Raw genomic sequence first — 26963 nt, 5'->3', positions numbered from 1 at the left:
TGTGAGTTGTTGCCACAGACATATATTTTTAAATATATATTATGCACAATAAGATTTTAAAAGAAAATATGGCAATTCTAATGCAAGATGATTGCAGAAAATACTTTGTTGTTCACTCCTTAATGATTCATTTATAATTAATGTATTTTTAATAATAGCTGCTAGTTATTCATAGAATAATGCTGGCTTGTAAAACGTGTATTTAAAATATGTAACATGTTTAATGGCTCCAAATAAAAGTGTTGGTATTTACCGCTTTGCGTTATCTGTCTAATCTTAAAATGGAAAAAATATATCAAAATATTTAGTAGGAATTCACTCATTTGCTAGAAATAATTGATCTTTGTATTGACTCCGCCCTTGAGTGATGGACCATTCAGCGGCGATGGGTGGTGCTGGCGCTGGGCGGAGTTAGTTTCATTTTTTTTCACGAAGAAAGGACCAGTTTTTGTCCAGCCGTTTGTCGCCATTTTGAGAGTCTACGCACACTGTCGGTAGTTCGTCTTTTTGATAAAAATATCTCAAATTTTAACTGCGTTTATAGTTACCATCGATTCCGTATTATGTCTCGGTTCAACAATAATCGCGGCGGCCTTGGAATGAACCATTTCCAACAGCGAAGAGGCGGCGGGCCTATCGGTCCTATGCGTGGTGGCCTAATGGGAAACCCACATTTCCGGAGCCATCCTTTCCAGCATCCAAACCAGAATCGGAGGGGACACAACAACTACAACAACCGGCCAAACCAAGCACCGAAAAACACCCCCCCAAAGCCGCAACAATCGACGCCCGCCGCTGCTACACCAACTCCAGGCCCCGCACTCACGATGAAAGGCCCGGCTCAGCAGCAGCTGCAGAAACCAGCGGAACAGGTACAAAACCAGCAGGAGCAACAGAAAACTAGCACTCCGGGATCTCAGCCCAACGTCCAGTCAGCAGCACCGAAGTCCGATACACCTTCCTCTCAGCCTAAGCCGTCGGAACAGAACCAGCAGCCCAAACCAGCGGCTGGAAATGCTAGCGGACCGCAGCAGAATCAGCCTTCACAACAAGGCCCCAAGCCTGGTCCTCAACAAAGCCCCAAACCCGGTCCTCAACAAAGCCCCAAACCCAGTCCTCAGCAGGTTCCCAAGCCGGCGCCTCAACAGAACCTTAAATCTGGACCTCAGCAGGGCCAAAGACCCGGTCCTCAGCAGGGTCCAAAGCCCGGAATTCAGCAAGGCCAGAGACCCGGTCTCCAGCAGACTCCAAAGCCCGGACCCCAACAGGGCCAGAGACCTGTTCAGCAGCAAACTCCCAGGCCCGGTGGACCCCAACAGGGACAAAGACCCGGACCTCCACAGGGTCAAAAATCTGGACCCCAACAGAGTAGGTTTAGCGCTCCACAGAACCAAAGGTCCGGTCCCCCACAGGGCCAAAAGGGAGGCTTTCAATCGCCTCAAAAACCAGGACCAGATCAGTCAAAGGAAGCTCCCATGACAAGCAATACGACCGAGTCGGACGGACAAGAAAAGGTATTCCTCGTTCATGTTTATTGTATTTTCCCAGTCATCTCTTTGCTAATGATACTTTTCTGTAACAAAATAAACCCGTGGAGGGGCGCTTGATTTGAAACACAATGCAGTCAACACGGGCGGGGTTAGTATGTAGGCCTTCTACTGTCTTGAGTCTCGCGCGACAACCTATTGACGGCACTTTCGGTGCAGTAAATCCAACACCCCGTAACAGGCTTTGTTGAAGACAACGGCCATGTTGTCTTTCGTCTTTAAAATTACGTTTGGTTATTGATTGTTTTGCATTGAAACACTGAATGTCAAGCCTAAAGTATTTTTATTTTTGTAAAATTACATTTTAATGAAAAAATAATGCTTTTGAGGAACTAGACCGTGATTTATTACCCTTTTGGTTCATAGGTATAAGCCAAAGGTAAGAATCTTAAAATAATGTTTAATATTTTTTCTTAATCAGACGTTCAAGGCAACACTTTCCATGCTTCTGAAGCCTGGGGAGAAGACCTATTCACAAAGATGCCGCCTGTTTGTTGGAAATCTGCCTAATGACTTAAGTGAAGAGGACTTTAAGAAGATGTTTGCAAAATATGGAGAGCCCTCTGAAGTTTTCATCAACAAAGCTAAAGGCTTTGGTTTTATTCGACTGGTAAGTCATTTATTTAAATGTTTATTATATTATGTCTTACCTTAAGTATATAAAACAAAACTGAAACTGATAGTTTATGCTAATGTCTGGCAGGAGTCACGTGCATTGGCAGAGATTGCCAAAGCAGAGCTGGACGACACCCCAATGAAAAACAGGCCCCTGCGTGTTCGATTTGCCACCCACTCTGCAGCTCTGTCCGTGAAAAACCTTTCTCCATTCGTGTCCAACGAGCTCCTGGAGGAAGCCTTCTCCCAGTTTGGAATGGTTGAGCGGGCCATCGTCATTGTGGATGACCGCGGGCGGTCCACTTGCAAGGGGATTGTGGAGTTTTCCTCCAGAGCGGCTGCCAGAAAGGCCCTGGACCGTTGTAATGAGGGCGTTTTCCTTCTGACTTCGTAAGCTTTAAATCTGACTGGACCACAAGTTTTCCCAGAAAATGAAAGTAGCCACCTAAGAATGAATATATTTTGACTCTTTTCTAGATCACCTCGTCCTGTCGTTGTCGAGCCTCTGGAGCAGTATGATACAGAAGATGGGCTCCCAGAGAAACTGGCTCAAAAGAACCCAAAATATCAAGCGTAAGTAGCACTTGGTTTACAAAGATCTACATTTCAATTTAAATATTGTTTTAGGAATGTGTATTCATTTGGACACATTCATTTTTTTTCTCTGATTTTCTTAAATGTGAAAGGAGTATTTCTCACACCTCCTGCAATTATATTTAACGCTGTAATATTTAATCTTCAGAGCTCGTGAAGAACCGCCACGCTTCGCTCGGCCTGGCAGCTTCGAGTTCGAGTATGCCAAGCGCTGGAAATCCCTTGATGAAATGGAGAAACAGCAGAGGCAGCAGGTGGAGAAAAACATGCGTGAGGCCCGTGAAAAGCTGGAGAGTGAGATGGAGGATGCCTACCACGAGCACCAGGCTAATCTCCTGCGCCAAGGTTTGTTCTGGTGGTTTAAATAGTAGACCTGTGATCACTTGACATCCTACAGATGGCCTGCAAAAAGTTTCTTAATGAATTAACGTTGAGATAAATTGATTGTAATTTTATTTAATTTTTTTACAGAATTGCTGAGGCGTCAGGAAGAACTGAGACGCATGGAAGAGATGCACAACCAAGAAATGCAGAAGAGGAAAGAGATGCAGCTCAGGTTAGTATCTGTCAGGGTACAAAAATGTTGCAGGGCCCAAGTCAGGGACTTGTGCTGGTCCAAAGCCCACATAAATACAGAGGGTTGTGTCAGGAAGGGCATGCCATGTAAAATCTTTGTCAAACCAAATATGCTAATCAGATCTTTGATGCCAAAGAGGAGGTTCAAGGATTCAGTGAACTAGGCCATGAAGGTTGCTGATATTATGGTATTCGGAAAACGGGATTATATGGAGGAAGCTGATTTGCTGTGGCACCCTCTGAAATGAGAAACAGTTTTGAATATTAATATTTAATCATCTCTTAGGGGCTAATGAGAGACAATGAGGTTTCATTGTTTTTTTGCAGTGTTGAATTTGTTAAGTCACAGTTGTTGAAAAAAATCCGGCTTCACAAAAATTAGCTGTTGGGATTTTATCAAACGGCGTGAGGTTTTTTAAATTCAACAACACCTAATGCGCAATATTTAAACAATGACACCATAATTGCATCAAATCAATATATTTTAACCACTAAGAACACAAAAAATCAGTTTGTATTAAAATTTAGTCTGATCTTAGTTTCATGGAAAATATTAACAATAATGCATCTTTCTCTTTATCAGACAAGAGGAAGAACGTCGCAGACGTGAAGAAGAAATGCTGCGGAAGAGGGATATGGAAGACCAAATGCGCCGTCGTGAAGAGAACTACAGGATGGGCAACTTTATGGATGTCAGTTTGATCTAAACTTGGCTCTGTGTGAAAATTTTGTTCTAGAAACAGTTTGTAGGTTATGTAATGTATGCTAATGAACTGCTGTTGATTCTTTGCAGAGGGACAGGGAGATGAGAATGCATTCCACTGGAGCTCTGGGCATGGGAGGTAAGCTTGAGATGATTGTTCGGTCACTTTTTTCTCATGTTTTCTGTATTTAGTTCTATTCTAATTCGATCAAGGACATTTTGCACATGTAACCGGATCTATTACTTACTCATGTCATCTGTTTCCAAATGGCGGAGTCCGTATCACAGAAAATGGCATCTTAATTTGCTTTATTTAGTTGGAGCAGGAACTTGGCCATTTTCCATGGGTGTCACACTCTTATTGTAACTTATTTCCTTTTTTTTCTTTCTCAAAAGGTCTTGCCTTTTGCCAGGCCAAAGTTGCAAATAAGAAGGCTGTTCCTAATCTGTCCTGCCTGGATAAATAAAGGTTTAAAAAAGAAAAAAAAAGAGTGAGCGCAGCCTTCGCTCTCTCCAGCAGTTCACACTAGAAGCAAATTTTTCTGCTTCTGCTAGAGCTTTTTTTGTTTGTTTTTGCCATCGTTGGTAAATTAATACCCTAAATATATTACCCAATTTTTCTGCTAAGAAGAACTTGTTTGCCTCTCTTGTTTTTTACACCTCAAAACTCAGCCTCACATCCCGCTCTGGAGTCGATCCACTGCGTTGATCAGTGTGTGTGCGCGTCTGTTTTGTGAGTGTGTGCATGTTGTGATTGTATGTTTATTTTCATCTTCGCGCACAAAATAGACCAGATGGCGAAATGATCTGCTGCATGGCGCAAGAGCCTTCCACAGAGGGCCGCGGTGCTCCTTGTCTAGTGTGAACCACACCATAGGTTAACGAGGCCACCGAATGGAATCAGCCTCCATTCTGCGCCCCTTCCTTGTCCAGTGTGAACCAGGCTTTGGTTCCTTGTCTGGCAAGCCAAACCCAAAGATAGTGTACAGTTTCTCCCCTCTCTGCCCTTTACAATTAAATTTGCAGACTATTTCAGCACGACACTTAACACTAACTCTGTTCTTAATTGTTTAATTCAAGTACAGTTTAGTGTGTTTATTCAGTATATAGATCCCCTTGATGAGTTTGATATTTTGTTTATTTATTTATTTGCTTTCTTTTGTTAGATATTTCTTTTGGTGGATCCAACCAGAACTTCCCAGTGAGCGGCCTTGGCTTTGACGCTCAGCAGGGCATGGGAACAACTTCAGGAGGAATGATGGCCAACGAAATGGTAACGTATCCCAACCTGGGAAAACTTTTATTCACTTTAGCTCATTCATGCCCCGGCTTCCCTTTTGGTTAAAAAGTCGTGCAGTTGTTGGTGGTCTGTTGGCCTAGCAGGAGGAGACTGAATGAGCGTTAACATTTGTCTTTGGAAGACCATGCTGGTAGTTGAATGTGTTCAACAGTCACTCGTCTCATTGACCTCTTTACAATGGGATGCCACGCCCCCTGATTTTAAATTTTTTACAAAGCTATCAAGCTGCACTAAATCAAGACAATGCAAACTACTTTGTCTTGTGATGCTTAAGCTGTACTTGTTGACCTTTTCCTTTGACCATGGTGTTTGTTCAGCAGAGTGCCATTGCAAGACCTGTCCCATGAGCTGGGCAGGCACTTTTTCTGGATTGTCAACTGTTCAAGTGTTTTCCGCTCACGGTTGACTGTTGAGTTTTTATATACCTCATATACTATACCTCCACTTTGCATCATTTTGTTGGTAAGGCCATACTTACTATAATGCACACAAACATGCTGTGTTTTTGAGTTGAATAACGGCATTAGTGTAATACTCTCATTGTGAGAATTTTTGAGACCTCGGAAAGTGCTGTACTTGATTGTCTACACTTTTCCCTTATCATCATCTTTACTGTAACTGAACATTTGTCTCATGTTTTTAGTGCAGTTTGATGGGACCACACCATAAAAAGTTTTTTCAATTAGTTTGATTGATGGGGGCTGGCAAAGCAGTGATCCATTGTGCAACAGATAGATTTCTGACATAGTCCTTTTACATTTTCATCATAAAGACAAAGTTTAAATATTGACAACTTTTTTTTGAATTACCGTTCCAAGCACAATTCCTACTTTTTTGTGATATATAAAAAAACAGATGTGCACGATATTTTTAAAATTATTATTCATGATCAAATCAAGAATTTGCCAAATATAGTGGCAAAGTTGTTTCAAATGTTGGTAGTTTTGTCTTCAGACAATCTTTGACCCAGGCAATTTTTTTTTAAGCCATATTTGAGTTCAATAAACCTGTCGGATTTTACCAAAGCCAAGATAACTTGGAGATGCACCAATAATGTTTCTTTTATAATTGATGGGCCATGAAGGATGTTCCTTATTTAACTTTGCTCTTTGAACTATTTGAGACATTTACGATTTTATAATTGCATACAAAAGCCTTTAAACAACACAAGTCTACAAGACTGTGTAGTTTGCTAGAACCAGAACTACTGGCAGCTTTCCTTTGGTCTGTCCTACAATGCTGAAAAAGGATATAAGTTTAATGTAGAGGTCACAATCAAACTTTGCCTAGTGTTGTCTGATGTTTGTCAGTTCAACTTCCTAGAAAATTTAATTGACTTCAAGTAATTATTAAAAATAGTTCTTGGGGTTTGTATTACAGTCACTACTGTTTTTTTGCTTCAAAAGTTCATAGTTCTAGAAAAAATAAGAATGTAACAGTGGTGACATTTTATTTGCAGAATTTTGTTAAGTGCCCATAAGAAAAAAGAATACTTATGATTAGTCAGGTTTGTTTTAATAGATATATAAAAACATTGTTAAAGTTACGTTCACACTGGACGCAATGATTCTTGTGAGGATTTTTAAACATTAGTGCAACGCAATGAGAATTCTGATGGTGCAATGTGATCACTGTTCAAATAGTTTGGTGTTGCTTCACATTGCATCAACCAACCAGGAGCTCAACTTTAGTAGTGACATGTTGATTATGTGAACCAACATTGGCTAAAGTTGGAGAACCTGCTGATAGATATTTATGCCTCTCGAGGCCATCATGACAATTTTCTTAATGCTATCGAGAAAACAATAAAACAGTTGCCATTTTATTCTTATTTTTAATTTCTCCTTCTTTGGACCAATGCTGAATGGTAAGTCATTAAACTGGGCCACATAAAGACGGTACTTTGGCTCAAAGCAGCAGTAATTAAGAAATGAGTAGTAAACGAACTTGATCTCTCAGCAGAAATAAAAAAAAGGACAGTTGCAGCAGTGGGAGCATCAGATTGATTCACGAACACTAGGGCTGATCGACTACTAAAATAGTCGATTAGTCGACTATTTTAATAGTCGACGTGTAATTTAGTAGTTGATTAGTTGTTACTGTATATTATATGGAGTCAGAGTGTTGTAAAGTTAAAAGTTAAAATGACATTCTGCTAGCTTTTTTGGACTATTTTGGTATAAAGGTTTTTTTAGGCTAATTTGGAGTTTAGCTAATATTTCAGCTACATGCTTGCTATTTTGGCTTACTTACGCTTTTTATACATTTTTTAGGCTATTTTTGAATTTTGTTATTTCAGCGTTTTTAGCTATAAATTTTAGCATTTTCCGCTATCATCACTAGCATCTTGAACAGCCAAATTTAGCTTTGAGCATTCACAATAGCATTATCACAGGTGATGCTGTATATCCAGTTTTAGTTAGTTAAAAGCTAATGATGGTTAAGATCGGTGCTTTACATCCAGTTTGCGCATGACCCGATTAGTCGACTAATCGGAAAAAATAATCGGCGATTAGTCGACTATTAAAATAATCATTTGTGGCAGCACCAATGAACACACTTTTAGACAGGCGTCGAGCAGTAAATTACGTGTGCGTCAAAATAGAGGAGGTATGCACAATAATCTGTAACTCGTGTTTTGTGTGAACGGGGCATTAACTCGATGTGACTTTTTTTCCCACCAAGACTCAGCAATCCTGTTTCAGAGAACGATCTAATTCTGTATGAAAACGTTCCAGCAACTTGTTGGAAATGTATGTTAGCTCACTAAATTACAACAATAAGTCATTGGTGCATCTCCTAAGTTTCAGTAGCTATCTTACAGACACTTGGAAATGTATCTTAAACCATGTATATTTATTTTTTCATGTTTCATGTTTTTATTTAAGCATAATAATTATAACAAAACTTTTAAAAAAGATGACTATAGCTCGTCGGCCAAATCCGAATTCATTCCCTACCCCTACATTTAGCCCTCCAAGTGGAAATATATGGAACAAAAGTGTCTTTAAATTCAGGTGTTACTACCACTAGATGTCTTGGTTAGTCGCCAGTCATTTACGTTGGTGCGTAGCTGCCCGCTTTTGGAAAGAACGTAACATTGTTTTTCTTTTTTTACTTTTAAAAAGTAGTACTAAAACAAATAGTCATTACTTGTATATAAATGTAAACTTCTGTGCTTCATAACGCACACACGTGAAGAAATGTGCTGCTCTATGATGCAGATCTCCCTACTGGCGGAGGTATAGCCAGCCCTCAGTCGCTACGCCTCCCCCTTGAAAAAATCAAGTTCAAACACCACTACGCTTCAAATGCCCCTACAGTTGGAGCAATAGGGAGGAGCCGTAGGGGTACGAAATGAGCTGGGATTCGGCTTTCAATTGATGAAGAGCTTACGTTTTTTTTAAAGCATTCACATACACACATGGTTATGATAATAAATGGTCTGCAGACTAAAATGGAACCAAAAGAGCATCAAGGACACTAAAAACCTTAAATTGGCATGCACTGCAACACAGATCATGACAGGTAGGCACTGACTAACGAAACCATTACCCTCTCTTCCTTTTCCGTATGTAACCTGTGGCACCTGTGGACCCTCTATTGGAACGAACGTTTTCTACGGATGTGTCTCCTGCTGGTTGTTTTGTAAACCCGCCCACAATGTAAAAAACCATCATTGTGGCCTTAACGTTTTATACACCTCTTCTACATGGACATGAACTGTGTGCATCTGCACTCAACTCATCCCATATCCCTCTTCTATATCTTTAAAACCCCCCTCTACCCCCTATCAGCTCAGTGAGCGCTTTGCTCAGAGCACTTCTAGGGGAATGGGTCCTGGCACTGCTGGGTATGGCAGAGTTCGTGAGGAGTTTGACGGCCCCGTTAAGAAGCCCCGTTTTTAAACGCTGTCTACTTGCAGGATCATTCATAAAATTTCTTCAAATGACCAAGCTGGGTCGCATTTCTTGTATTTAAGTTCAAAATGTTGCATCGTTTTAGCCAAGCAATTTACTAATTTTTATGAGGCTTTCCTTTTTCTTCATTTTTATTGTTATTGGTGTTGGATTAGATGTCACTTAGGTGTGACAATTTTTTTGACGATGTACCTTTTTCGTTCCTAGATGTATTGTGCTGTGAGTTGCCGTAAAGTGATAAGTGTAACCTTTCTGAACCGCTCATGGCTTTGTTTTGTGCCAGATATCTGGAGTTAAAGCATGTGTTACAATAAAGACACACTGGTTCCATCAGGACAGACCAATAACCTTTATTCCTGAATTATACATTTTAAATAATCAGAAACACTTCTTACTAATTACATAAACACCTAAATATGTAACAAAAATCTGTTTTACTCCCCCCAATATACATTAAAATATACAAATCACTTTTATGAGTAAAATAAAGCAGATTGTGTATGGGATTGACCTCACTTAAATGTATTATTTTTATAACCTTTGTAAATGGGAAACTTAGACGACCCCATCTCCTAAATTGGGATTAACCAATTCCAAAGAGCTGTTGGTTAAGTAAAGATGTTTGATTAATGCCAACTAATTTTTGACTAAAGTTTTAGGTTGCTTGAAGCCTTTTGACATAAAAAAAAATCAGATTCTGCATTTAGATTTTAAAATTAAAGTATTTAGGTTAAAAAAAAACTTGAAATTTAACCAACTTGGCAGAATAGTTTTATTACTGCACACAGAATACAATAATCTACTGTGAGTCTCTAGAATAACAAGGATGGGCACTGAAACAGTTTCATTTTGAACTTGTAATCTATTCAGTTTTGCTGGATAATTTTAGGTAATCATTGTACCTCTCCAGCAATTGTTGTCGGTAGCATCAACATTGGTCATATGTAAGGATGTGCTGACCTTAAGTCAAAATGACAAAGACTAAAAGAGCGAGAATACTACAATATAAAAAAAACATGGACTTTAGTTTGTTTCTAAACTTCTATAAGCTCAATACATGTTTCCTTATTCCATCCTGTCATTTAGATCAAGGCTTACTGCTTAAAATAATATATTATAACTAAACAAATTGTAATATTTCCCCAGATTCAAAAAGCTGTGACACAATAAATGTAAAAGTTTATTGTTATCATGAATTAAAGTGGGTCGATAAGTCAAAATCATGAATGTGGCAGACTGACAAAACTCAAGTGTGTGGGTATACAAAAAATAAACTTGTATTATTAAAGTACAGTCTCATATAAATGGTAAATGGCATATACTTGTATAGCTCTTTCTACCCTCCTTCGAGGGCCCAAAGCGCTTCACAGTCACAGACCCATTCACACACATTCATACACTGGTAGTGGCTCCGCTGCCGAACACTGGCACCAACCTCTTGCCCAAGGACACTTCGACGCATGGGCGGGCAAGGTGGGAGTCGAACCCGCTCGCTTCCGATCAGGAGTCGACCGCCCTACTGCTGCACCCCCCTCAATATACTGGCACAAAGTATTGCACACCGAAAAGGCATTAGATTAACTTTTTAATTTGAATATATATTTTTGATATTCGTTTTTATCCTCCGCCTTGAACAAGAATGAAACCAGCAGCAACAATACTGTTCATCGCATTGGCTGGGTATTATCAATTGGTTCTGTTGTTCTCCATCTCCAGCATAACCACCTTTACATTAACCTGTTAAAATACTAAATATCTATTTCCTAATTGTATGCAGTCAGATGTGCTTTGCTTATTGGCCAGCTAAATGTTAACAAATTTAATTAGATAAACTTTTTCGTTAAACTTTTGCAACATGAATGATGTTTTTTGTAAACCAGTCGGAAAAGCTTTATTTTTAGTCATTTTTCCCCGAGTGCAAAAATGTGTGTATGATTAGAAAGGCAGTCTATCTTGAAGTCATTTTTGAAAGATTTTAAAAGAAAAAAAGCATATTACTTTCATCTTTTGTGATTAAAATAGGGGGAAGACCAGTCATTTGTGGCAGCTTTCTTTTCAATAGTTTATTAAATTGATCTATACAAATATGTCCAATTAGATTGATTTCATTAAAAGATTTTTAAAAGCAACTTAAAAAAAGATCCCTAAAATAAATTTCCTGGTTGTTTTTTTTGGAATATTTACAATTCTAACACTTTTATTAATTTTTTTAAGTTTAAAGCCACATTATTTTATATCATTAATTGGATAGAAAAATCAATATTAAAGTCTTTGATTGGAAATGATGCAAATTTTTAATTAAAAATGTGAACTTTTGGAAGTTAGCCCAGCTCTATTGTGTGAATAATTGACATTTCTGAAATATGCCAGAGATCTATAATGGCCACCTTTGCCATTTATGACAGTGGAGAAGTCTCTGAATCTTGAGACTACTGAATAGGTGGTAATAGGTGGAATAGGTTGTAAATCGTGGTTTAAAAATAAATATTTGGTCAATAACAAAAGTTCGTCTTAATACTTTGTTATATACCCTTCGTTGACAAAACAGCAGTCAAACGTTTTTTGCAGTCTTCACTTTTTCTCTTTATATTTTGGGCCATTCCTTGAGATCTGGAGACTGGCTAGGCCACTCCAAGATCTTGAAATGTTTCTTACGAAGCCACTTCTTCGTTGCCTTGGCGATGTATTTGGGAATCCACTGTTGATCCCACAAACCTAGACATGAAAATTTGGTAAGCTTGGTTTGACCCAAGCTTTTTTTCCACCCTTTTTTAGCTATCTGGTGTCTGAAAGTTGCACAGAATGTCACAAAGGAGGATTGAACTTGGAGCAGTCTAAGATTCATGGCAGTAATGATTTGATCGAATAAGAAGAAGGAACCTCATAGTTTTAAGTTTTTTTTTAATGTCTATTACGTGTGTTGTGGTCGTGTCACAACGGGGGCTGGAGAGGATTGGGGTGAAGTTATGAACACGGCACATGAACACGGCACATGAACACATAGAGACCAGGAGAGTCTAGAGATCATCAACAAAGCGGACAAGCGGGTGAAGGTGAGAAGTCATCTTGAACACTGAAAAGCATGAAGATAGTGCTCTGTTCTAAAAGCAAAAATGCAATTTGGTTTTGTTAAATTCATCTGCTGTTTTTCATTTTAAAGTAAATTTTCACATCATTTTTCATCACGCTGTTTTGTTTAAACAATGAAAGATTTGTAAATAAATACAGTCAAACTTTGTATTTTAATCCAGTTTAAAACTTGATTTTGTTGTTCAGATTTATGTTCTCATAAAGCATTTAAAAATGCAAGAAATTGATGGCGTTGTTTAAATTGGCCACTACAGTCTTGTAATAAAATTTAATATAGTCTGAGGACCCACTTGGGACATAAAAAAAATGCCGGTTCAATTAAGCGAGCCGAGCTGTAGAAAACTCATCTCAGAAGTAGTCATCACTACTTTGTGATTCACATAAATGTTGTTTTTGTTATGTACATTTTCTCTTTAACAGGTCTGACCAGCTTGACTGTGGGGAGAGTTGTGCTGAGGTAGACTGGATGTAGGAATGATTGAGCTAACAAAGGAAAATATGACATTCATGGAGAGGACTCTAGTTTCAGTGTTGAGCAGAAACAACCACAAGTCTTTGTTGTCTGGTGGGGTACAAGAATGCAACTACAGTTAAGTGGTTCTTGAGCTACCAGTTACATATTTTTTTATATATTTCAAAGAGATAAACCTGAATTTGAAAAATGTCAATTTTCCCTTGGGACTTTAGAAGTGTCTCTCAGAAGGGACCATAAGTTGGTAGCTACCTCCCAAGTTACCATATCGAATGCAAGGAATTATTTCAGTGCTGAATTAAACTCTGATAAATACTTCTTGTGTTGGCGGACATCATTAAACAGGATCCCTGGATCTTATATAAAGCTACGTGTTTTAACAACATTGCTTAATCTTTAATATTATTTACGTTTGAGGTTCAGGAAAATCCTGTGAGGAAGCTTAATTCCAGCAGGCTGTTCTTGCACAGCCTTTCCTCTTATAAGTATGTAAGGATGAAAACACCTGAGCAATCTTGAAAAAATATACCAAACATGAAGCACAATTTAGGATTTTTGCCATTCAGTAAATGTTGATTTTACCATTATACATAAATCACAGTTGGATTGAATCGATTTTTGTCTATATAATGTCGATTTAAGTTTATCAAGGTACTTACCATCTAGAAAGGCTGGATAGTCATTCATTTGAGACATTTTGCTGCTATTGTCTAATTAAAGCCAGATTTGTTACTTTTCATTGATGCCTTTACAGCTGGTTACAGTGATATTGATACCAAAGCTGAAAAATATATTCAAATGATGAAACACAAAGCTGAATGCTTCAAAGAAAATGGCAACTCTTTCTTTATGAAGTACAGTATTTTTTGGACTATAAGACATACTTGTATACATAATCAACAGCACGCCTTATTATCTTGTGCTTGTTATTTGAGTTGTGGTTGTGCTTACTAACTCAAACACCGCTTGGTGGATTGTAGGAGCATAACGGCTACTGTAGTCTGGAGCCTTGTGGAGGCATACTGTGCTTCAACTTAATGAACTAAAAAAGATGTATTGTTTTGTATTTTGTTACAACTGAACAATATTGAGTTAATTTGAATGAGTTGAAAAAGTTTTATTCGTCTGTCGTTTTGCCCACTCTGGAAAGGCTGCTTATTGCAGATAAGTCATGCACATGAATCACAAAATGAGTTTGTTCAAAAAACTTCCCATCAACTCATCTGACCCATTACCTTCCTCATGACCCCTCTCGGTACTCAGGATAGTGTAGTCATTGGGAATGTTCTGTTTTGCCTGATTTGGCCCTGATAACCCACCATGCCTTATGCGCAATAAATGATCTGTGATCTCTATCGATATTAAGCCTTATCATCCGGTGCGTCTTATGGTCCGAAAAATGCAGTACTGTTGTGTTATCTTGCGATGTTACCAGTACCAACAAAAAGTCTTTTTAATAACCTGTGTCAGTACAGAAAACATTTCTAAGTTTGAGAAGGACTTGTTCGTGAACTGAATTTAAAATAATTGGTAGTTGACACATGGATCCAGGTATGTCTAACTGATGAACGAGAATCATTTATTCCACATTTTAAAACCATTTAGTTTTTGTCCTTTTTAGCTGAAGCTTGGTCTATAAATCTTTGACTAAATCATCTTTTTGCCTTTAAAATCCTGTAATGTTATGTCTGTTTGTTGCTGTTTGTATACAATTTCTGTTTTCTTAACAGGTGTGACCACCTTTTATGATGTTGGACTATGAAACGGAACTTTCCTAACCAAGACAGAGTCTGTAGCTCCTGTTGGAGCACGATTGGATATTTTTAATGTGAAACTGTGATCCTGGAAAATTGTTTAAATCTTTGTAATTTAGTTGGTAGGCCGCATGGCCTGAAGTGTTCCTGACTCTTTAAACTAAGTGCTAAAGTGACATCTTGACATGGATGTCCTGTGTCTTTTAATCTGCACGTATTGGTAGCAGATTCTATTAAAATGCCACAACAGATATCCTTTGATTGCACCACCCGCTAGAAGCCTGCCGAAGTACAGCAGTCAGAATATGTGAGCTGTAGGCATAAGAAGCTTCTCAGTTTTGAGTTCTCAGAAACCGAGGGTGTGTTGGCACATCTTTGAACATTTGCATCAACTGTAGTAAACTGCAGTTTTAGGTTAGACTTTAGGTCTAAACAACATTAAAGTTGGATCTACTTTAAAATGTTGCACATGACTTCCTGTCATGTAGGTGCATTAATAGTCAACTAAAGTTGAACAATTGTTCAATTGTAAAAGACTATTAGAGATAGACTTCAGTTGTGTTCAACTTTCATCTCTGGTTTCTAAAATGATGCATCTACTGTTTGATGACGGATACTTTTTCAGCTGTTTCCTCAAGTCTCTTCCCAACCTGTTAACATTCGTTACTGTGGCAATTCACCGTTTTTGCCTCTCAGTTCAGTCTGTTGATATAGATGCAATAAATAATACAAAATGCATTTAATTGTTGCTCTGCATTTCAGACTTCTTTGCAAGTAAGGCCTAAAATCTGCAGAAGGCTAGTATTGAGGAAATACACATTTTAACTGTATAAACTGACAAATATTGTATTAGTTACAAATTAATTATTTTTGACTCACTGGATATCATGACATTGTCTCAAAACAGCAAATTCACAGATACTAGCTACATATAGTAGCCTTATTGTACAATAAATATTTTTGTCCACCTGGAATGCATAGATTTTAGAACACTTGTGTTTAAATATAAGATGCTGGAATGCAACATTAATGTGGACTGAGTGTGTCCCAACATTTTTAAATTCTAATATCCTTTCCGTCTAACATTTATTCCAATGAAAGTTTTCCATCTCTGTTAGCATTTATTTGCATCCAGAGAGACGTCACTAATCATAAACACAATAATTGCGCTTTTATAAATCACTGTTAGAACCACCAACATTTAGCATTTAGCATTAGCATTGATGTACTTTCATTTTTTATTTAAGTACGGAAAGATAAACATTTATTGCCAGTTTATTTAATGTAGTTACTCAGAGTATTGGAACTTGAGCATGTTATTGTAGGAAAAGCTTGATTCACAAATTAATATTAAATCCAAGTCAACTTTTTATTTTTATAAGACAATGTAGACTAAGAAGTTATCTAGTAACACTATTGTACTAGACATCCCCACAATCCTGTACTGCATAGCACAGCCTTCATGTTTTAGTGATATCAAAGCACTTAAAAAAAAAACAGTTTTTATTAATGGCATCTTTAGCCAAGTTACCCTTGAAAATATAAGAGCATAAAAAGTAAAGGAAATGTTATTTGCTTTAGCAGCTTCAGCTCCTCAAGTCAATGTGAATGGACCAAATTACTGACTCCAGTAGGTAAAGTATTGATTGTTGGCACTTAGTGTTTATAAATAAGTGACAAAATGTGTGCCTATACCTGAACAATGCAGTAACGCACATCACCACAGAAATGGTGTACACCAATCCTTGACCTACATGGACGACCACTGCCCCGTAAGATAAAGTACAAGATGATATCAGTTCTTTCCTTTGGGAGATTCACAAGCCTAAAGGCAGAAAGTTTCTCTACACCTCCTACCACAAACGGATGGTGGCGGGATCCCTCCTGTTTTGAAGAGCAGATGGTGTGTTGTGTCTGAGTGGCTCAGTGTTTGTCTTTGGCTACATGAGATACATTAGCTGCTGTCAGCCAGCTTGTCGCAGACGAGCTGCCCCAGTCCCCGTAGATGCTCTTCTCTGCACTTGGGTTGCATTGACCATGAGTAGTTCTGCAGAAGTCAGTGGACAATAAAGCCTGGACATGTTTGCACAGCAGCCAGAGGTATGCTTACACAGATCCACTGAAAATTTAAGGTAAGTGTCCCCTCCATGTTTATAATACAAGATGAACCGTTAACCTCCACTCAGCTGTACTCTGTCCTCTCTCTGTACATGTCGCTGCTGGGTGACCCAGACAGGGTTTCTGGCATCACACTTTCAAAGAATGGCATCACAGTGTAGATCTCTGTTCATGAATCTTCTTGAGTGGGTGAACGTGCTGTGTGTAGCTTTTGAATTGTGTGAGTGTTTATCATACTTCCGGTCTCTATATGGATGAAGTAAAACTCATAAATGGTTGAGAAACATCTCTAGGGTTTGAATGTGCAGACAAAAGTATATATGTTAAGGTTCTCTACATGTAAAAAATACAGATATGTTGGAATTTGTCAAATTTGCTGCTGGTATTGGTCCATTTTTTTTTTTACATGATTAGTTTAAAAAGTTGGCTCTTTTGTACTGCACAACAAGACATTCACTGTTTGATCACAGTGACATAATAGGCATGCAATCACTTTAAAAGGCAAAGGGACAAAAAAATAACCTGTTATTGACTGATTGATCTTCAAAGAAAAAAATAATTGCTTTTAGTATTTGTAAAAATGGCAAACATGAGTTTAAGACCATAAAATTGCCGAAATAAAAGTTTTAAATCTTAAATCTGTCATCATGCACATCATGCACAAGGGCCAACTGAAAGCCAACTGAAAGTTGGCCCTTGCCCTAAATTTGCATTTTCCCTTATGCCCCATACACCTCAACCCTCTTAAAACACAACACAAGCTTGTTCTGTCCTGTTTTCTCTTTTTATAAAGAAAGGAGCCACATGTCTAAAGTAACAAACACCTGTTTGGGCTGGAATTTATTAAAGATAGGGCATGATTGGAAGATATATGGTATTCTGCATCTAAAATGTAGTTTTTTCTTTTTCTTTTTTTTTGCTGATCACTGCCAGCTCCACGGAGAAATTGAGTGTTGGTGTTAGACTGGGGGTGGTGCTGGCAGAGAAGACTCTTCCTGAAAGGGGCTGTCTCACTCCGATATAAGATTGCGAGGACCCATAAACATAACACGAGACTTCCAATGGATAAGCCTATATGAACGGTTCATAGCTCATTCAAGTGTGTAGGGGTGTAACGATTCGATTCATATAATTTGTGGTTGCCAATATGATTCATAGTTTATGTCCTTTCATTTTGAACTTAAAAATTTACTGACCTTAAACCACTCCGGGACATCTTTAGCCGAAACTCATTCAAAGTGAATCAGAGATAAATATCTGGAACTGAACAATATATGTGTACAAACAAGTTGACAAGAATTAATGTGAAATTTATTCACATTTTATTTTTATGAAGCTAAACCCACACACTGGACTGTAACGAGGCGTGATCATTTATTGATGCTACCATGTGTGTTGTCCACTGTGATGGCACTTGGTTGTTTTTTTCATCACATAAAATCAACCTACCTTGCCTCACTCTAAATCGTATTTTCCAATATAGATGTAACAAATTTATTCTGTTTTGAAATAATTTTAAAACATTATAGGTTGATCTAATTAATGGCTTGTCTCAGACAGATCTGTCTGGTTGTATTGTAGGAATATAAATTGATGAATTGATTAACACCCCAATTTAAAGCATTTACTGATCCAAAGTCCTCATTGAGGTCATCGGATTTGTTGCTGCTGCTGCTGAAAGGTCGTTTTCTGTTTTACTTCTGAAACGCTCCATCATTGTGTCATTCTGATGGACCCAAAATTCCTCATTTAGTTTAAGGTGATGAACCCTGTCAACAAATATCTGCATTGACATATCTTCATCATAGTGTCACTCCTTTTGTGGATAATACATTGCAGTGGGTTTTTTTGTTTTTATGTTTTAAGAAACATTGTTTTTCTTAAGACTAAGGCTGTGATTCAAGGTCTCTGTTTTTAACACCATTTATCCGAGCAATCCACCTCTGTGTGGTCCACTGATGATTCAGGTGCTGCTGGTCTCGGTTGTAGTCCTCATACTGTGCACCATTTGTTGTTTGAAATTTTCTGTGCTGAAAGGACTGTTCACCTGCGCTTTGCTTCATTGTGTTATCTTACTATGAGGAGCGGGGTTTATACCAATGGTTGTTTGTAATGAAAGGTCACTGGACACATTCTGTGTAACAAAGGACTGATCTGTGTTTTTGGTCATCACTACAAGCAGAATTTTTCTGCCCCATGTTAGTTTCATAGAAGTGCTGTTGTAACCATTAGTGTTTTCATTAACACAAACATGAAATAAAAATACATGCTTTGATTTGTATGACTTTTTGGGGGGTCTGATTAGTGGTGATTTTTTTCTTTTTTTTTTACTTTTCTACTCTTGACCTAAAAATCACTTTTTGGTTTTCTGGTTCCTTAAAGTCCCACTCCAATCACCTTTTGATGTGCTGTATAAGCATTCCCTGTCATCTTTTAATTTTTATTATGCAGTTTTTGCCAAATTTAAAAAAAAAGGTCCTTTTCTAGGACATGGTTTTTGCAGAGCAGCAGGAGTTCATCAGAAATTTGCCTCTGAATTGTGGATGTGACCGTTGATGCGTAGTAAGCCTGCGCTCATTTCCCATCATCCCTTTGATTACACTATCTCCCGCTAACTTACAGCCTCTCACTACCCAAACTGAAAATTATGGGTGCAATAAAAATGGTGAGCAATATTGGGGCTATCCAGCTGTACAGTTCTGAGCCTAATTCCAGCTCAGACAAGGAAAGCAAAGACATTAATGGACCCATTTGTCTGCAAGTGGATGCAGCTGAATAGAGCTGAGCAGGGAACTTGTGCTAATTGAAGTTTTTCAAATGCCATGTCTTCTCTTGATTCACCATGTTTTGAATAAAAAAATACTTAAGCAGTTTTAATCAATTTTGTCTTTAAATATGTTCTCTAATATGAGAACATTTCTACATGAACCTGTTAAAAACACCCGAAACACACTTTTCATTGGAGTGGGTCTTTAACACATAAAACGGGAATAAGTATATATTTAATTTACATTTGTTTATCTTTTCTACCTCTTTCAGGAATCCCTCAACACAACTCAATTAAAATGTCAATGCAATTAAATAGTATTTAACAGCTGCAGTCCATTGAGAGAAGCAAGGACCTGGTGTTGTCTTGTTGCAGCTCCAGCATACAGTCTTATTTTGTTATAGAGTATGAACTTTGTTGTTAATTATATTTGACCTATGACAAACAACTGACATAGGGAAAGAATTGCCTCTTGAGCAGAGTTTGGCTGTTTCATGTTTACATTAAACAGTTGGGTCTGCCTCCAGCCTTTCAACAAGTGAAAGCAGCATTCTCTGGAGGATCAGCACTTAGTGTAAAGGCAATTAACTACCACTTCTTACTAGTATAAGGTTTGTAGTTCTTTCTCTCTCTATCCTCTGAATCTATAACTCCCTTCCTGGTCCGTTTTCTTTTTGTCCCACATACCTGCTGTGTAACATCAGCGAGCAGCCCGTCTTTTGTGCAAACCTCATTTAGGGGAGGTGTTACTGTGAGGTTCTGTGGTTGTGGCTAACCTTGAGGCAGAGGAGCCTGACGTTGTAACTGTCTGCACTGTGATCCATTTCCTAAAAATTATTTAAGCCTGTTTATCCACTTTTTTATTTTAATTTGAATTTTTTCGAGTGTGATGCCAGAAACCCTGTTGAAAAGTCCCAATGTCTGAAGTACTGACACCGAAAATGACAATCAAATGACTCTTCCTCTGTGAGGTTGTGCCGCGGCTCTGTGTGGGTTGATGTAAAAACCCTCCTGTCAGGTTGAAGTTTCACATGTATCCACTGAGGGTTTCAACAGATTTGATCGCTGTTGTCTTTGCAGTTTCCTACCAAAACACTAAAACACCATGCAGCACATCAGTCACAGCACCCCCTAGTTTACAGATGGTGCATGCTCACATAACCTCATACCATTTGTTCTGAACATTGCTCTCACACACACACACACACACAACATATGCAATCATTCATCCAACAGCAGTGTCTGAAAATGGCTGTATTCTTGAACTACCGACCAATCCTCTGCCAGCCTCTCATTGTTTGTTTCTCACTGCAGGAGCCTCTACCAATCCAAGGAGGGTGAGCCATCACTCTGAAAAACTGCACTGGTAATTACTTCATTTTCAGTGAAGCCCATTAAACCATTGTGCATTTTATTATCAGTAAGGTAACAGTTTGCTTGTTTGCAGCTGAAATGGAGACTGATGTCTGACGGGGTGACACCTAGATCACCCCTAACGTTCACGTTTCTGCAGCTGATCCGACACACGGAGAAAAAACGTGAGTCTGCATGCCATTAATGGAAAGCTCTGATCTTATTAAGGAATCATTCTAAACTAATATATATATTTTTCTCCTCAGGGAGAGTTGCTGAGGGCGATGCAGCAGAAGTCACAGCCAAGAGTTCAGGAGAGACGAACCATTTTTTTTTCTTTTGATTTAATAAATGATCTAAACCTGAATTTGTGTTTTGTTTGTTATTTTATCCAAATTTCCCTCAAGTTGCTGTAAATTATTGTTCCAGGCTGTTCATTTCATCTAAAAGTATTCTTTGGCCTCCTGATTTCAACTGTCTGAACTGTGAGATCTGAAACATAGCTGGAGGATAGCTTTAAATTGACATATTAAGTTATGTTGAATCAAAGTTCCTTCTTAAGTAATTGTGTTTTTCTTAGATGCCCGTTCACTGCTGGTAAAATGACTCTGCCATTGGGAGGGGGATGATCCAGACATGCATCATTAATGCTCATTCATTTTTGATGGTGTCCGTTGGTCACAGTTGGAGTTTCTCAATTGCCTTATCTGGGTCTGCGCTGGTCTGTGTGTCAGTCCTCCATCATCCTTCTGCTGATCATGCTGCACCACAGAGTTCACTTCTTCTGAGAGCTTTTTAGTTTAGCCTCCAGACCAGACGAAGACAGATGACTGGAACCGGCGGAGCTGCTCCTCCCACAGCTGTGCTCGGTGTGGGGATCGATGGAGTGTGGCAGCGCCGAGCCGCCCAGAGCAGCAAGTTCTCCGTTCTAAACTACCCTCATCATCTCCCCGCCGCCGTGGAAAGCAAAGTGCCGCTGAAGCTGCCCTCTCTGGTAACCGCAGGCAAAGGGGCACGCAGGCGAAGCTGCACATCTCGCCTCAGGTAAAAATCAACGACTTGGAGCCAATAATTATGATGGAAGGGCTTTAAACACACTTGTTTGTCGAAACTGATGAACCCAATGCAAAAAATGAACACGACTGACTCTTAGATGTACGATTGTGTTGGTTGACAGAACACAGGATGAAAGAACAGTTTCACATTACAATAGAACTACTGGTGTTCTTGGAAGAGGCTTGTCTGCATGAGTGTGCTCTAACAGAATCACAGGTGAAGTGTTTTAATGCTGAGAACTGTATGTTCCCGCTCACCTCTGTCTGAAAAGCAAATGCAGAAGGAAGGAAATGTCTTAAAGGCTGAAAAACTGCTTCAAATATGCATGTTCAACTTTTCATACGGAAAGTTATTGACACAAAGAGCTTGGCTTAAAAAAGCATAAAATCCCTCTCTGTTAACCTTCATAACTCATAAATACACATGGTAAAGCTAGACCAAATATAACCACAAAGTGGGAGAATCCAGAGCTATGCACCGGTCCCAAATCTGCGGAATTCTGCAAAGAGCACCCACATAAAACCAAAGCAAAATGAATCAAGAAGTCACAAACAACCTTCAAATAGTGTAATACTGTGTATTTGAAGGAGAATTTGGATGTTCAGATTGGGTGTGGATGCAAAGAGGAAACGGAGGAAGTGATCCTAACAGAGTAGTTTGCTATAAATGTTCTGGAGGTGAAGAAAGTGTGAATTATGGAGATTAGTTCTGAACCTGGAAGTTGAGGGTGAAATATTGAAAGTGATTATGACCCCCAGTAAAATGGAAGAAGGGGAAAATGCTGATGAGACCACTTAGACGTGAGTGTTCTGAATTACATTAGGAAATTCAGAAGTATTCAAGATTAAATGTATCACTGATGAGCAAAATTATTCACTTTTGACTCTTTTTGGGAATTTGTGTGAAAACAGTCCCCTTAAAAACACTTAAATGATTTGTAAGCCCAACAACAGGATCCCAGCTTTTAGCCACAAACATGCAAAATGTTCTAAAAAAAAATAAGAAACAGTCCATAAAGGAGTTTATACCATAAAGGATATATTTTTATTTTTAAGATGGCACAATTGTCCAATGAACAAAAATAATAAATATTGAATCAATAATTTCCATCTTATATAAATTAGTTTTGCATCTTCTTCAAAAATGACAAAAAATCCTGTTTTTTAATTTAGCTTTTAAACAAACACAGGTGTCCAGCTTGTTATTTTACTTTTTTTAAGTACCTGTAGATCATAATAAAGGGTTTACACCGTCTAACGTTCTTCCAAAAGATAAGAACCTTCTCTAAAAACGTGTTCTCTGCTTAAAGTTGCATGAGAAGGATCTCCTGACGGCGCCAACGAGGCCGTCCTGGAACTCGGCCACTACACAAAGGCGCAATTATTTATAACGCCTCCTTTTGAATAAGATTTACATGTGAATTTCAACTTGCGTACCTCTTTCTGGTTGTTAAAGATGGAGAACAAGAAAAAAGACTCCAGGAGATTGTTAATTTGTTTTCTTTTCCTTTCTGGTTTTGTTTCTGCTGCACCAATGTGTGATCAATCTCTTAAACCATCAGTCCATGTAAAACTGCAATCTGATCTGGCAGTTTTTGAAAAGATTTGTACTTTTGGGTATAATTTTAAGTTTGTATTTTAGATTTTCAATACATTTGGTGATCACAATCATACATTTTTAATGCAAAACATGCAACAAAAAACACTTTTCTGATTATTTTTGTTAGAAATCAAAGAAAAGAAGAGTTGATTTTGCTGGATTGTCTTACATTTGATGCTACAGGTGTACTTAACTGAGTGTCCAGTAGCAGAATCTGTCATCTCCTCTTTCTATTTCAGAACTAATTCCTGTCAAACTGCACGACTTCAATTTCAGTCTAATTGTTCTCTTCTCGCTGTGTCCCAGTTTCATGCTTTCATGTGGGACACCTACACCCCGATTAACCCCCACCCCTCAATTGACCGAGTGCCATGTGCCCCACATCTCAATGGTGCAGACTGATCTGGGTTTGGCTTTTCTCACAGCAGGAGAAAACCCAAGTGACACCCAGCAGAGTATTTAATGTGCTGCAGTTACCCATGCAGAGCAGCTTTGGGGCAAATATCTCCCCACAGAGATCTTTGAAAACTTAAAAAAAAAAGCAAATTCAAATGTTTTATAGCACCTAAAGTCAAATAAATGTGTGTTTTCTGATTCCTCTTCTTCTTTTTCTGGGGTCTCTGAGGTATATGTCCAAATTTGGGATGAGAAATTTAATTTATCTCTAAAAGATGTCAGATGATCATATTATAATAGCAAAAAATCTTCAACCTAGGAACATAAATAAAAACTGAGCTTGGCTTTTAGTAGCAAAAGTCATCAATGCAAGCACAAAAATAAAACTTTTTATGGCAAAATATAACACTACAGTTTAAATACTACACACAATGTAAAGAAAATGACAAAAAAATAGGTGTTAATCTGCTTCTAACCTTTAATAGGCTGCTAAATTGCCACTGGGGTACACTGGGGCATCTGACCTTTAACTTTTTCAGTCCCTCCTCCCCATTACTAAAACCTGTGTGTGTGCAGAGGGGCCTCATTTAAAACAAAAAAATGTATTAAAAAGATGTAAAATTGGCTGGAATTTTAAATTAAAAGGTTGATTCACCCACAAAATTTCAACTTCAATTTGGCAGCATTTTAATTTTCAGCTAAATGAAGCAAATTTATGGAAATATCTTATTGGAAATTAGTTACAGTTTCTTAAAAAAAAATGTCGTAATTATGCCTAATTAATGTTAAAATGCTACTTTCGCTAGCACTTGAGCACTGATGTAGGTACGTAGTAAAAAAACAATTAAAGTATTTATTTGATGCATAATTCTCTAATTTGTAAAAAGTGAACTTGAAAAAGTAGTAGTACTCCCAAGTACTGATTGCAATTTTTAATGTATCTAAATATTTATGGTGCTACAAACAAATCAAATCAAGCAAAATATAATATTTAGCACAGTGGTCTGATTTTTTTCCAAATAATCCAAGAATGATCGTGATTATTACAATAAGAAATAGTCAACTAAAAACTAAAAATTATTGTGCATTTTTTTTCTTTAAAATACTGAAAAACATTTTAATAAACGTATTAATAAGCAACAGCTCTGTTTTTACTATATTTTTAAAACATTGGTTTTTTTGTTTGCAATTCCATGCAAAAAATATTTCAGAAGACACATTGTAGCTCAGTATAAGTACATTTTTAATCAGAGGTGCATGCAAGTAAAAGTTAAATAATTGTACAATTTTTACAAAAAATAACCTCAACACTTGTATTTGTTCAAATTGTTTTTTAATTGGTGTTTCCTCTCGTTCTGTGCAGCCTCAGTGAACCGTCCCTCCTCTCTCCAAGTGAGAACATCCAGTTGGAGGGTTTCTCCAGCTTCCATCGCTTGAGTGTTTTGCAGAATCAGCCTCCACCTCTCTCCACCTCATCAATGAAGACCTCCACCATGCTCTCCTGTCAGACCTTTCACCTCTCTGGGGCTCAGAAGCATCAAAAGAAGCAGTCGCCTCACAGCAGCCTCCAACCAGCGTTCATTCACTTCTCCAAGGCCATCAGGCCCAGCGTCCGTCCTCGAGCTGTGAGACGTCACTCTCACAATCCGGCGCTGAGCTCGGAGGCCGGGCGGGGTGACCTCTTAACCTCTACCGGCCTGCATGGTAGCCCGTCATCCTGGGAGGAGCCTCTTTCTGTGGTGGGGAAGCCGTGCCTTCTGCGCTGCAGCCAGCGTGCGGCTCGCTCACAGCTTCACATCTTTCTGCCCAGCGAGGCCAAGGCGGAGGAGGTGGACAGGGAGTCTGTGGATGAAGGCTTCATGGATGAGCTGGACATCAAAATAGGCTCCCTGAAGCTCCAAGAGGAAGCAACAAAGGCGATCACAAGCCCTTCATAGACCCAGCAAAGGAGTGGTCAAGAACTAAAGTTCTTCTCTGTTTACTGTGTATTTTTATGGACCTAACAGATGAAATGTGCAGCACATTCATGGAGAACAACATAATTACAATGTGACAATAAGGATGAGAAACACTGCAATAACATTTTTTTTTTTTTGAGAGATAAAAAGTTAAAAATGTATTTATTTGAAATCCTTTTGGGAGTACTTCTACATTTCTGGAATGACAGCCTTTTTTGGTTTAAGATTGTAGATTAGACTATCCATATATGATCTGCCTAAATGTGAAGAACTGAGAAAAAGCAAAAAGTAATAGAGGAAAGTTTGGAGAAATACCTCATTAATAAATGTAATTAATATCAGAATTCATGTGAAATGTTTTTATTTTCATTTAATAGATCTTTTAGTATTAAGATTTCCAATTAACAACATAAAGCAAAGATCATAAAAAAACAACCAGTAAGTGTTTCTAATTTAAAATAACTTTTTTTTTTTTTTTTTTTTACAAAAGCTTGATGATTATTAAAGAATGTGGGTTTGAACATTTCACCCAGTAAGATTCTTAATCATTTAAGTATTTAACAAACACACACCAAAGTTTTACATTTTAAAAGAAAAACAGGCAACATTCTTAATGCCTGTTAAACAAAAAAAAAAAAAAAATTTTTGCCAAATAAAATACATTAAATTCATCAGAAAAAAATTAAAGACAAAAACTCAATTCTCTCCCCCCCCAAAAAGTAACGATTGGAAATTCTTTAAACTTTCTATAAATTTGAAAAACAACACAACTGAAATTGTCACATCGAGACAAAATTGCAAAGCTATAATTTACCAAAATAGGTAACAAAGGCAAAGCTCTACATGAAATTATAAACAACATTACCACGGCTTATACTGTAGAGCCAGGCTCAGGATTTTCAGAATAAAATTCAAATTAGAGGATAATTTGGTTCTATAACTGGAGTATTATACAATAAACAGAATGTTTTTGCAAAGTAATAGTATAATGTAGTCACAATTAATAGCAAACAATTGCTGATGTCAAAAAATACAATAAAAGAAGTCATTGAATTAATGTCCATTGAAGTTCAGTATGTTCTGAATCATTCCAGCACTTTATCTAACTAAAAACTAGATTAAGATAAACATTTTTGTATGTGAAA

General features: G+C 37.9%; 1 protein-coding gene across 2 annotated transcripts; it reads left to right on the top strand.

The window, feature by feature from the left end:
* Positions 1 to 406: 406 nt before the first annotated feature.
* Positions 407 to 21176, top strand: sfpq (splicing factor proline/glutamine-rich). Of its 2 annotated transcripts, XR_002921699.2 has the most exons (12): positions 407 to 1514; positions 1969 to 2157; positions 2251 to 2552; positions 2640 to 2735; positions 2905 to 3101; positions 3228 to 3312; positions 3916 to 4024; positions 4126 to 4174; positions 5202 to 5308; positions 20771 to 20822; positions 20904 to 20994; positions 21076 to 21176. XR_002921699.2 is itself a non-coding variant. In XM_024295208.2 (10 exons), exons 1-10 carry the CDS (start codon positions 564 to 566, stop codon positions 9241 to 9243), a joined length of 2196 nt encoding a protein of 731 aa, XP_024150976.1. In that variant the 5' UTR covers positions 407 to 563; the 3' UTR covers positions 9244 to 9591. The 2 variants fall into 2 exon arrangements, 1 of the variants encoding a protein (XP_024150976.1); XM_024295208.2 differs by lacking the exons at positions 20771 to 20822; positions 20904 to 20994; positions 21076 to 21176 and adding an exon at positions 9133 to 9591.
* Positions 21177 to 26963: the final 5787 nt, after the last annotated feature.

The sequence above is a fragment of the Oryzias melastigma genome, linkage group LG11 (assembly GCF_002922805.2).
Source record: "Oryzias melastigma strain HK-1 linkage group LG11, ASM292280v2, whole genome shotgun sequence".
Taxonomy (NCBI): domain Eukaryota; kingdom Metazoa; phylum Chordata; class Actinopteri; order Beloniformes; family Adrianichthyidae; genus Oryzias; species Oryzias melastigma.
This window is presented reverse-complemented; position numbering and strand designations above follow the sequence as displayed.

What these genes read in the sequence shown, in the direction of transcription:
- sfpq (XM_024295208.2), top strand. Translation starts at nt 564, where the DNA reads ATGTCTCGGTTCAACAATAATCGCGGCGGCCTTGGAATGAACCATTTC. An exon ending in AGTCGGACGGACAAGAAAAG is followed by an intron (nt 1,515 to 1,968) that starts GTATTCCTCGTT and finishes TTTCTTAATCAG; the next exon opens with ACGTTCAAGGCAACACTTTC. An exon ending in GGCTAATCTCCTGCGCCAAG is followed by an intron (nt 3,102 to 3,227) that starts GTTTGTTCTGGT and finishes ATTTTTTTACAG; the next exon opens with AATTGCTGAGGCGTCAGGAA.